The following is a 13,681-nucleotide window of genomic DNA, read 5'->3' as shown; positions in this document are numbered from 1 at the left end:
ATAACGGAAGCAGAAGATAGGATAAGTGAGGTAGAAGATAAAATGGTGGAAATAAATGAAGCAGAGAGGAAAAAAGAAAAAAGGATCAAAAGAAATGAGGACAACCTCAGGGACCTCTGGGACACTGTGAAACGCCCCAACATTCGAATCATAGGAGTTCCAAAAGAAGAAGACAAAAAGAACGGCCATGAGAAAATACTCGAGGAGATAATAGCTGAAAACTTCCCTAAAATGGGGAAGGAAATAGCCACCCAAGTCCAAGAAACCCAGAGAGTCCCAAACAGGATAAACCCAAGGCGAAACACCCCAAGACACATATTAATCAAATTAACAAAGATCAAACACAGAGAACAAATATTAAAAGCAGCAAGGGAAAAACAACAAATAACACACAAAGGGATTCCCATAAGGATAACAGCTGATCTATCAATAGAAACCCTCCAGGCCAGAAGGGAATGGCAGGACGTACTGAAAGTAATGAAAGAGAATAACCTACAACCTAGATTACTGTATCCAGCAAGGATCTCATTCAGATATGAAGGAGAATTCAAAAGCTTTACAGATAAGCAAAAGCTGAGAGAATTCAGCACCACCAAACCAGCTCTTCAACAAATGCTAAAGGATCTTCTCTAGACAGGAAATGCAGAAAGGCTGTATAAACGTGAACCCAAAACAACAAAGTAAATGGCAACGGGACCACACCTATCAATAATTACCCTAAATGTAAATGGGTTGAATGCCCCAACCAAAAGACAAAGATTGGCTGAATGGATACAAAAACAAGACCCCCATATATGCTGTCTACAAGAGACCCACCTCAAAACAAGAGACACATACAGACTAAAAGTGAAGGGCTGGAAAAAAATATTTCATGCAAACGGAGACCAAAAGAAAGCAGGAGTCGCAATACTCATATCAGATAAAATAGACTTTCAAATAAAGGATGTGAAAAGAGACAAAGAAGGACACTACATAATGATCAAAGGATCACTCCAAGAAGAAGATATAACAATTATAAATATATATGCACCCAACATAGGAGCACCGCAATATGTATGGCAAACACTAACGAGTATGAAAGAGGAAATTAATAGTAACACAATAATAGTGGGAGACTTTAATACCCCACTCAGAACTATGGATAGATCAACTAAACAGAAAATTAACAAGGAAACACAAACCTTAAATGACACAATGGACCAGCTAGACCTAATTGATATCTATAGGACATTTCACCCCAAAACAATCAACTTCACCTTTTTCTCAAGTGCACACGGAACCTTCTCCAGAATAGATCACATCCTGGGCCATAAATCTAGTCTGGGAAAATTCAAAAAAATTGAAATCATTCCAGTCATCTTTTCCGACCACAATGCAATAAGATTAGATCTCAATTACAGGAAAAAAATTGTTAAAAATTCAAACATATGGAGGCTAAATAACACGCTTCTGTATAACCAACAAATCATAGAAGAAATCAAAAAAGAAATCAAAATATGCATAGAAATGAATGAAAATGAAAACACAACAACCCAAAACCTATGGGACACTGTAAAAGCAGTGCTGAGGGGAAGGTTCATAGCAATACAGGCTTACCTCAAGAAACAAGAAAAAAGTCAAATAAATAACCTAACTCTACACCTAAAGCAAATAGAGAAGGAAGAAATGAAGAACCCCAGGGTTAGTAGAAGGAAAGAAATCTTAAAAATTAGGGCAGAAATAAATGCAAAAGAAACAAAAAAGACCATAGCAAAAATCAACAAAGCTAAAAGCTGGTTTTTTGAAAAAAATAAACAAAATTGACAAACCATTAGCAAGACTCATTAAGAAACAAAGAGAGAAGAACCAAATTAACAAAATTAGAAATGAAAATGGAGGGATCAGAACAGACAACACTGAAATACAAAGGATCATAAGAGACTACTACCAGCAGCTCTATGCCAATAAAATGGACAACTTGGAAGAAATGGACAAATTCTTAGAAAAGTATAACTTTCCAAAACTGAACCAGGAAGAAATAGAAGATCTTAACAGACCCATCACAAGCATGGAAATCGAAACTGTAATCAGAAATCTTCCAGCAAACAAAAGCCCAGGACCAGATGGCTTCACAGCTGAATTCTACCAAAAATTTAGAGAAGAGCTAACACCTATCTTACTCAATCTCTTCCAGAAAATTGCAGAAGAAGGTAAACTTCCAAATTCATTCTATGAGGCCACCATCACCCTAATTCCAAAACCAGACAAAGATGCCACAAAAAAAGAAAACTACAGGCCAATATCACTGATGAACATAGATGCAAAGATCCTTAACAAAATTCTAGCAAACAAAGTCGAACAACATATTAAAAAAAATCATACACCATGACCAAGTGGGCTTTATTCCAGGAATGCAAGGATTCTTTAATATCCACAAATCAATCAATGTAATACACCACATTAACAAATTGAAAGATAAAAACCATATGATTATCTCAATAGATGCAGAGAAAGCCTTTGACAAAAATTCAACACTCATTTATGATTAAAACTCTCCAGAAAGCAGGGATAGAAGGAACATACCTCAACATAATAAAAGCTATATATGACAAACCCACAGCAAGCATCACCCTCAATGGTGAAAAATTGAAAGCATTTCCCCTGAAATCAGGAACAAGACAAGGGTGCCCACTCTCACCACTACTATTCAACATAGTGTTGGAAGTTTTGGCCACACCAATCAGAGCAGAAAAAGAAGTAAAAGGAATCCAGATAGGAAAAGAAGAAGTGAAACTCTCACTGTTTGCAGATGACATGATCCTCTACATAGAAAAGCCTAAAGACTCTACCAGAAAATTACTAGAGCTAATCAATGAATATAGTAAAGTTGCAGGATATAAAATTAACACACAGAAATCCCTTGCATTCCTATGTACTAACAATGAAAAAACAGAAAGAGAAATTAAGGAAACAATACCATTCACCATTGCAACAAAAAGAATAAAATACTTAGGAGTATATCTACCTAAAGAAACAAAAGACCTATACATAGAAAACTATAAAACACTGATGAAAGAAATCAAAGAGGACACAAACAGATGGAGAAACATACCGTGTTCATGGATTGGAAGAATCAATATTGTCAAAATGGCTATTCTACCCAAAGCAGTCTATAGATTCAATGCAATCCCTATCAAGCTACCAACGGTATTTTTCAGAGAACTAGACCAAAGAATTTCACAATTTGTATGGAAATACAAAAAACCTCGAATAGCCAAAGTAATCTTGAGAAAGAAGAATGGAGCTGAGGAATCAACCTGCCTGACTTCAGACTCTACTACAAAGCCACAGTCATCAAGACAGTATGGTACTGGCACAAAGACAGAAATATAGATCAATGGAACAGAATAGAAAGCCCAGAGATAAATCCACGAACCTATGGACACCTTATCTTTGACAAAGGAGGCAAGGATATACAATGGAAAAAAGACAACCTCTTTAACAAGTGGTACTGGGAAAACTGGTCAACCACTTGTAAAAGAATGAAACTAGAACACTTTCTAACACCATACACAAAAATAAACTCAAAATGGATTAAAGATCTAAATGTAAGACCAGAAACAATAAAATTCCTAGAGGAGAACATAGGCAAAACACTCTCCGACATAAATCACAGCAAGATCCTCTATGACCCACCTCCCAGAATATTGGAAATAAAAGCAAAACTAAACAAATGGGACCTAATGAAACTTAAAAGCTTTGCACTACAAAGGAAACTATAAGTAAGGTGAAAAGACAGCCCTCAGATTGGGAGAAAATAATAGCAAATGAAGAAACAGACAAAGGATTAATCTCAAAAATATACAAGCAACTCCTGCAGCTCAATTCCAGAAAAATAAATGACCCAATCAAAAAATGGGCCAAAGAACTAAACAGACATTTCTCCAAAGAAGACATACAGATGGCTAACAAACACATGAAAAGATGCTCAACATCACTCATTATTAGAGAAATGCAAATCAAAACCACAATGAGGTACCATTACACGCCAATCAGGATGGCTGCTATCCAAAAGTCTACAAGCAATAAATGCTGGAGAGGGTGTGGAGAAAAGGGAACCCTCTTACACTGTTGGTCGGAATGCAAACTAGTACAGCCGCTATGGAGAACAGTGTGGAGATTTCTTAAAAAACTGGAAATAGAACTGCCATATGACCCAGCAATCCCACTTCTGGGCATACACACTGAGGAAACCAGATCTGAAAGAGACACGTGCACCCCAATGTTCATCGCAGCACTGTTTATAATAGCCAGGACATGGAAGCAACCTAGATGCCCATCAGCAGATGAATGGATAAGGAAGCTGTAGTACATATACACCATGGAATATTACTCAGCCATTAAAAAGAATTCATTTGAACCAGTCCTAATGAGATGGATGAAACTGGAGCCCATTATACAGAGTGAAGTAAGCCAGAAAGATAAAGAACATTACAGCATACTAACACATATATATGGAATGTAGAAAGATGGTAACGATAACCCTATATGCAAAACAGAAAAAGAGACACAGAAATACAGAACAGACTTTTGAACTCTGTGGGAGAAAGTGAGGGTGGGATGTTTCGAGAGAACAGCATGTATACTATCTATGGTGAAACAGATCACCAGCCCAGGTGGGATGCATGAGACAAGTGCTCTGGCCTGGTACACTGGGAAGACCCAGAGGAATCGGGTGGAGAGGGAGGTGGGAGCGGGGATTGGGATGGGGAATACGTGTAAATCCATGGCTGATTCATATCAATGTACGACAAAACCCACTGAAATGTTGTGAAGTAATTAGCCTCCAACTAATAAAAAATAAAAATAAAAATAAAAAAGCATTCAGATTTACACAAGGAAAAAGACAAAAAAAAAGAAAAGTATAAAGTTTTAAGTTCAAATTTTAAATGTTTAAAGAACTTTAAAACAAGTAAGTTTCTTTTAGCATTTACAATAATATTATTGTTATTCTTAAATTTTATAGGATAAACAATTCTGTTACTGTGCATAAGAATATTTTTTTTCATGTAAGTAAAAAGTGGTACAAGTATAAAATCTAATAAATTAAAACCTTTAACCTTAAATGTGAGCAAAAAATTATCAACATAAATTCATAATGTAATTTTCCTTAAAAAAATTTCCAAGCTCTTTCAATGGAAAAGGCCTAGAAACAATAAGCAACTCAATAGCAACTAGAATACTGACAAAGCTTAATATCAGGCCAGTTGGCAAATAAGGCAGTTAAGAATCCAACTGCATTATCACAAAACAAAGCAACAAAAGGTAGATAAAGTCAATAAACTGATAAACAGCATATGTATCAATAAGATGAGAGTGTAATTCATCTAACATATTTAAGAGATCATAGTGATATTTTAATCAAAGTATAGTTGATGCACATTATATAAGTTGTAGATGTACAATATAGTGATTCACAATTTTTGTAAAGATAATACTCCATTTATAATTAAAATAATATTGGCTATATTCCCCATATTATACACTATACCCTTGTAGCTTATATCACACATAATAGTTTGTACCTCTTAATCCCCTAACCTCATAATCTCCCCCATTCCCTCTCCCCACTGGAAACCACTAGTTTGTTCTCTGTATCTGTGAGTCTGTTTCTTTTTTTGTTATAGTCACTAGTTTGTTGTATTTTTTAGATTCCACATATAAGAAATATCATAGAGTATTTGTCTTTGTCTGATTTATTTCATGTAGTATAATGCCCTCCAGGTCTAACCATGTTGCTGCAAATCGCAAAACTCTGTTCTTTTTTTATGGCTGACTAGTCTGTCTATATGTACCATGCCTTCTTTATTTATTCATCTGTTGATGGACACTTAGGTTGCTATAGATTTGTAGTATAGTCTTAATTAGGGATTCTGATTCTTCCAACTGTTATTCTTTCTCAAGACTGCTTTGAGTCTTGAGAAATAATCATTTGGTACCTTTTGTGCTTCCAATTTATTCTAGTTCTGTGACAAATGCCAGTGGCGTTTTTTTTGTGGGGTGGGGGGCTGCACTTGGTCTTCATTGCTGTGCATGGGCTTTCTCTAGTTGTGAAGAGTGGGGGCTAATACTCTCCAGTTGAGGTGTGTGGGCATGTCATTGTGGTGGCTTCTTTTGTTGTGGAGCACTGGCTGTAGGGTGCGAGGGCTTCAGGAGCTGTGGCTCATGGGCTCAGAAGTTGCAGCTTGTGGGTTCCAGAGATCAGGCTCATTAGTTGTAGTGTAGAGGCTTAGTTACCCCATAGCATGTGGAGTCTTCCTGGACCAGGGATCAAACCCTGTGTCCCCTGCATTGGCAGGTAGATTCTTTACCACTAGAATACCACGGAAGTTTGTCATTGGTATTCTGATAGGGACTGCATTGAATCTGTTGATTGTCTTGGATAGTATGTTCACTTTAAAATATTAATTCTTCCAATCCGAGAACAAGGTATATCTCTCCATCTGTCTCTGTCATCTTCAATTTCTTTCATCAGTTTCTGACAGTTTCCCAAGTACAGGTTTTTCACCTCTGTAGGCAGGTTTATTCACAGGTATTTTATTATTTTTAATGTAATTGTAAATGGGACGGTTTCCTTAATTTCTCTTTCTGATAGTTTGTTGATAGTATGCAACTGATATCTATATATATATATATTAATTTTGTATCCTGAAACTCTACCAATTTGTTGATGAGCTCTAATAGTTTTGATCATAGTGATAATTTTTAAATAAAACAAAGAAACCAAAAAGACTCCTCATTGCTCACCAAAAAAGGATGTAGACAACCAGCTCATTACTTTGGAAACAGTAAACAAAAGCAAAGAATTAAGTATTTATTCCTTTTCCTGTTAGAACTCTAACTCAGGATAAACAGTCAATTAACAGAAATTCTCTTTACAGACGTAATCTACTAAATTAAGAAAGAATTATGAAAACAGAATTATCACTTTTTGAAGCCCCATGTGAACCAAAAGCTACAAGCAATGATTGTCAATAGCTAACACCAACAAAAAGAGAGAATCAAGCATTATGTGCCTCATGGTGTAGTTTTCAAAACAATATATGACATATTCTTGCAGAAATGTGAGCCTCAGTCTGTTCAAGCCTCTGTATCAAAATCACAATTAAAGAAAATTTAGGACCAGAAAATGGCTAGATGAAACCATGGGGATGCAATCAGCAAAATCCAGAATGTGAGATACTATACAGGGCAAACTATCTAGTTTCTACAACAATAAAGTTCAAGGGGGAAAAAAAAAACAACAGTATGAACCTATATACTAAAAGAGACATATCAACATATTGCAATGTTTGGAACCATTATGTATCCTGATTTTTTTTTTTTTAAGTGAGGAATGAGAAAATTTGAACACCAACTAGATATTTCATATTAAGGAATTTTACTAACAATTTTAGTATGATAATGGTACTGGGTTATTTATGTGTTAAAATAGATGTCCTTTTCTTTTTAATAACATATACAAACATACTTACAAATGAAAAAATATGAATAATATGATTAGGAGTTTGCTTCAAAATAATTCAATGGGAGGTAAAGAGAATGAGTGGAGTCAAGATGAAATAAAATTGGCTACAAGATGATTAAGTAGCTAATGCATAGGTAGATAATGGGTACATGGTGTTTCATTATACAATTTGCTCTATTTTTGCATATGCCTGAAGTTTTCCAAATTAAATTTTTTCTTTAATCTGCCTTCCAGAAAAACTATAATAAAATCAGTTACACTTGCCTGAAAATGTCAGATTCAATTTATGAATCTCCGAAATGTATTTACATTTTCACACAAAGCTAAGGCCTTAAAGCAAAAGAATTATACTGATGATATATTTTAAGAAATCAGCAAGTCAGTGAAAAATTTTCCTTATATTGTGAAGAGAAGGATTCCCAGCAAACTTAACATCAAGAAAGACACATAAAGAACCAACCAATTCAGCTTACTTTTTAAGTAAGCATTTGGGTTTGAGCATGATCTGGTAATATAATAGACAACTCCTGGTTCACCTTTGTCATTGATTACCTGCCTGTTTACCAAGAGTAAGATGGGATTTCAACTATGTCCATTTACTACATGACTGTCTTACCAAATTTACAATCTGTATTTTTTTAAGTCTTTAAAATGTTCTTAAGTTCATCAAAGGATAAATAAAAGCTGAGTTTTAAAATTCTGGTCTTTTATCAGACACCTAAGTGTTTTCCACAAATAACAAAGCAGCAAACTTCAAAAACAATTTAGAACTGCTTTAATATTATTGACGCTTACAGAAAAGCAGACTTACATACCTTGCCTGGACTGTGAAGCTGCTACAGGAACTTCTTGGTTTGGCTCAAAAGGAAGCTCAGGTGTTAGGTTTTCAAACTGCTCTTTACTAATGAGATTTAGCTTCTTAAAGTTCTCAACTTCTTGCTAAAGTAGAATGGAGGAATCTAATTACTAAACTGGCTAAGAGAGTAACCAACAGACAATAATTGATACCAATCTCAAAAAAATGAGTTTTAAAAACTGGAATTGATTGCAACAGAATAAAAACAGATGTTCCAATAAAGAATCTAGCATTATACTTAAAAATAATTAATATTCAGAGTCTAAAGGTGCATCAAGAACCCTAAAATGTTATGAACATCTTATAATTAAAACATATTATAAGAATATACATTCTTATCATTAATTACTTATTGAGCATTGACACACAAGACCATTAAGGTATTATAGAGGTTACAAAGTAATCTAATACACGTTCCCTATCCTTAAGGAATTTACCAGTTAGAGAGAAAGGAGTGTACAAGTAAAAATAATATTAGACAGTATATGAAAAGTGTAATATTTGGTATAAGAATTGAGATCATAAGGGAGGCATCACAGAGGAGATGAGACAAAAGAAGCTCCTTAAATGAGAATTTAGAGAAAGGGAAAAGAATCCTAAATTAGGTACTATGAGCACAGATGAGAAGCTTGGAATAAACCGTCATTTATTAGAAGATAATTCAATAAATGAGAGAATTTATTTAGAACTAGTGGCAAAAAGGCCTAATAAATAAGTTGGAGAAAGCTAGTAGACCTTTAATACTAGTCCAAGAGGTTTCTACCTCATTTTCTGATAGAGGAAACATGTGATGAAAGATAAATCTACATGTATCTGAAGATTCATTTCCAAACCCCTTTTATAAGCTTAGCAGCAAGGATGCTGAGTAGGTCTAAGTTGTTAGCTCTTAGGAAGAATGGGCCCATCCATGTCCCTAGGCGCCCTTCTAATTTTTGTTAGATAATTACTTAGATTTTCCCTGCTCTGAACTTCAAATACGCAAAACATTACAAAGGTAGAGGCCATTCTCTACTGGAAGGTTATTTGGTCATAGTGCATGAAGACTATCCAAACCTGGCCAAAGCCGCAGCGGGAGGGGAGAAAGAGTTTGAGGGACTGTTTATATTGCATTACATCTGGTTATTTTCCCCAATAAACCCTATATCATGTCTACATCACTCAGTGCTAAAATGTCCATAACCTTTTACAGCGTAACATCTAAAAAGAATGGACACAGGTAAAAGACAAAATTATTCGTCTGATGAATCAAATTAAACAACATCATTACAAAATAGTTGTGACATCTTGCTCTTAACAGCTAACCAAATCACCTTTTCCTTCTGTCTTCAGATATGAATAGCTACTTGCCAGTTCACACCATTTATGAGATCCAGTTAGCCTTTCAAAATAGAATCTATCTTTTTTCCACGAAAATGTCTGAAATGATTACTTCCCCCATGCCAAAATTACTTTCCCAAAAGTCTTCAAGAAACTCTTCAAGCTAATTCAGAGTCATTACTCTTCACTGGCTCTTATCTTGCTACAGAGCTTGCTATTAGCAACTGTCACTTCAGTGAACATTTATTGTATGCTTCTCACATGCCATAAATGAATAAAAACAGTTCTATTCTGATAGGAACACAAATTATATGTTTCTGTTTAGTTTTTAATTTTTAAAATTAACTAAGGTATAAAACACCCAAATTTATATATACATATACACATTATTGAGGACATAAATCATAAGTTTATATCTCAATGAGGGGTCACAAGTGAATGAACATGTGGGACCACCATTTGGGTAAAGATATAACTAAGCACCCTAGAAGTACCCTTCATGCACCTTCCTCTTACTACCCTCTTTCTTCCTAAAGATAACCAACACTCTGACTTTAATTCTATAGATTCATTTGCCTGTCTTTCAATTTTATAAAAAAGTAGTAACATATGGTTTCTTTTACACGAAAATATCTTTATGAGATTCATTATAGTTTGTGACTCTACACCAGAGATCAGCAAACTAAAGCCCCTAAAAGCCAAAGTTTGTTTTTGTTAAGTAGTTTTATTGGAACACAACCACACCTATTTGTTTACATACTGCATCTGGCTGGCTCCAGCGCTACAACTGCATGGTTGAATAGTTGCCATAGTCAATGTATGACACACCAAGCCTGAAATATTTACTACATAGCTCTTCATAGAAAAAGCTTATCCATCCTTGCATAATCAAACCTGGTTTTTAAAAAATCCATTCTACTGCTGATGAGCATTCAGGTCCTTTTCAGACTATAGTCATTATAAAAAATGTTACCATAACTATGTTTTTACAGAACACTTACTTTGGTCGACAGACATATTTTTTCCCTCTTTAGAGAAAAATTCTTATAGGCATATAGTTGATCTACAATGTTGTATTACTTTCAGGTGTACAATAAGTGAATCAGTTATACATATATTCACTTTTTGAAGATTCTTCTCCCATTTAGATCATTACAGAGCATTGAGTAGAGTTTCCTATGCTATACAGCAGGTTATTATTAATTATTTTATATATAGTAGTCTGTACTGTTTTATATATAGTAGTCTGTACATGTCAGTCCCAATCTCCCAGTTTCTCTCTCCCCCTGCCCTATCCCCTGGTAACCATAAGTTTGTTTTCTATATCTGGGACTCTTAAAATACAGCTTTTTTTCTTTTCTCTCTCTCTCTCTTCTTTTTGGCTGCATAACATGGCATGCGAGATCTTAGTTTCCAGATCAGGGATTAAATCCATGCCTCCTGCAGCAGAAGTGTGGAGTCTTAACCACTGGACCACCAGGTTAGTCTCTTTCTCTCTTTTTCTTTTCAACTGAAGTATAATTGACATTTATTTTGTGATTGTGAGAGCTGGACCATAAAGAAAGCAGAGCATCAAAGAACTGATGCCTTCGAACTGTGGTGCTGGAGAAGACTCCTGAGAGTCCCCTGGGCTGCAAGATCAAAACAGTCAATTTCAAGGTAAACCTACCCTGAATACTCATTAGAAGGACTGACGCTAAAGCTGAAGCTCCAGTATTTTGGTCACCTGATGCAAATGACCAACTCATTGGAAAAGTCCCTGATGCTGGGAATGACTGAGGCCAGAAAGAGAAGAGGGCATCAGAGGATGAGATAGCTGGATGGCATCACCGATGCAATGGACATGAAGTTGGGCAAACTTTGGAAGATGGTGGATAGGGAGGTCTGGCATTCTACAGTCCATGGGGTTGCAAAGAGTCAGACACAACTGGGTGACTGAACAACAACAATAATTGATATATAATATTCTGTTATGAGGGCTATCCCCAGAGGCTCAACAGTAAAGAATCTGCCTGCAATGCAAGAGACTTGCAGGATATGCCAGTTCCATTCCTGGGTCGGGAAGATCCCCTGGAGTAGGAAATGGCAACCCACTCCAGTATTCTTGCCTGGAGAATCCCATGGACAGAGGGGCCTGGTGGGCTAGAGTCCATGGGGTTACAAAAAGTCGGACACAACTAAGCAACTAAACAACAGCAAGAACGATTCTATGTGATAGGGGTACAACATAGTGGTGCACAATTTTTAAAGGTTATATTCCATTTATAGTTATTATAAAACATTGGTTATATTCCTTGGGTATGTACAACATATCCTTATATCCTTATCCTATACTCAACAGTTTGTACTTCTTACTAACCCACCTCTATATTGCCTATCCCTCCTTTCCTCTCGTGCTGGTAACCACTAGTTCGTTCTCTATATCTGTGAGAATGTTTCTTTTTTGTTATATTCTCTAGTTCGCTGTGTTTTTTAGATTCCACATATAAATGAGATCATACTTCCTCTGACTTACTTCGTTCAGCATAATTCTAAGTCCATCCACATTGCCGCGAATGGCAAAATTTTGTTCTTTTTGTGGCTGAATAGTATTCCACTGTGTCTGTGTGTGCACACAAACACATAAATACATACACCACATCTTCTTTATCCATTCATCCGTTGATGCACATTTTGGATGCTTCCATATTTTCGCAATTGTAAATATTGCTGCTATGAACATTGGGGTGTGTGTATCTTGTTAAATTAAGTGTTTTTGTTGTTTTCTCAGATATACACCCAGGACTGGAACTGTTGGGTCACATGGTACTTCTACTTTTAGATTTTTGAGAAACCTCCATACTGCTTTCCACAATGACTGCACCAATCTACATTCCAACCAACAGCGTAGGAGGATTCCCTTTTCTCCATACCCTCGCCAACATTTGTTATTTGTGTTCTTTTGGATAAGAGTAATTTTGACAGATGTGAGGTGATATCCCATTGTGGTTTTGATTTGCATTCCCCTGATGATTAATCATGCTGAGCATCTTTTCATGTGCCTGTTGGCCACCTCTTCTCTTGGGAAAAATGTCTATTCAGTTCCTTGACCCATTTTTTAATCTTTTTGTTTGTTTGTTTTTGATATTGAGTTGTATGAGCTATTTATACATGCTGGATATTAACCCTTTACTGGGCATATAATTTGCAAATTCTCTCAGTCATTAGAGAGGTTGTCATTTCCTTTTGCTGATGATTTCCTTTGCTGTGCAAAATTTTTTTAAGTTTAATTAGGTTCCATTTGTTTATTTTTTGCTTTTATTCCATTTACTTTAGGAGACAGACCCCCCCCAAAAAAAATTCCTGTGATTTATGACAGCAGACATGGCATACATTTTTACTGAGTATTTACTAGGAATTGCTGAATTAGGTGGTGCACTTCAACTTTAGTAGAAATTGGCAAATATGTTTTCATAGTGGTTGTGCCTATTTATATTCCAACTAGCAATATATAAGTTCATATTGCTCTATATCCTCATCAACCCTTTGGATGATCAGTTTTAAAAAATTTAGTCCTTTTGAAAATGATGAAATTATGCATTCTGAATGGACCTCAAGGGCATTATGATTGAAAAAAATGTCAGTCTCAAAGGGTAACATGCTATAAGATTCCATTTATATAACATTCTCAAAATCACAACATTGCAGAGATAGAGAACAGATTAGTGGCTACCAAGGATTAGGAATAGCAGAAGGGAGGCAGATGGGTGTAAATTTAATAGCAGAAGGAACATAACTGGCTATTAATGAATATTTGTTGAAAAAAAATAAATGCTATCCCTTTGGTTCAGCTCTTCATTTCATCCCTGGATTACAATTAATGAGTTGTAATTCATCCTCTGCCCTCCCCTACTCTGACCTAAGCTAATGCCTCTGGGAGATTAAAACCTTATTAAGCCATATTTTGATCATACTACTTTTCTTTATAAGAAGTGCAATCACTCCTTATTCTAAATTTCTAC

General features: G+C 35.6%; 1 protein-coding gene across 6 annotated transcripts in view; it reads right to left on the bottom strand.

The window, feature by feature from the left end:
* The window catches only part of LARP1B (La ribonucleoprotein 1B), a 139,645-nt gene that overhangs the window by 53,646 nt on the left and 72,318 nt on the right, over positions 1-13,681 (bottom strand). For 4 of the 6 annotated variants that reach the window (XM_061142328.1, XM_061142330.1, XM_061142331.1 and 1 more), the window contains exon 12: positions 8,323-8,446. The exons of the other annotated variants lie outside the window; for them this stretch is intronic. In XM_061142328.1, coding sequence (XP_060998311.1) covers positions 8,323-8,446 — 124 coding nt within the window. The remainder of the gene's footprint in view (positions 1-8,322; positions 8,447-13,681) is intronic. 6 annotated transcript variants of the gene reach the window in all.

The sequence above is a fragment of the Dama dama genome, chromosome 5, assembly GCF_033118175.1.
Source record: "Dama dama isolate Ldn47 chromosome 5, ASM3311817v1, whole genome shotgun sequence".
NCBI classification, from domain to species: Eukaryota; Metazoa; Chordata; class Mammalia; order Artiodactyla; family Cervidae; genus Dama; species Dama dama.
Note: the sequence above shows the minus strand (reverse complement) of the source record. Positions and strands in the feature narration are given on the sequence as shown.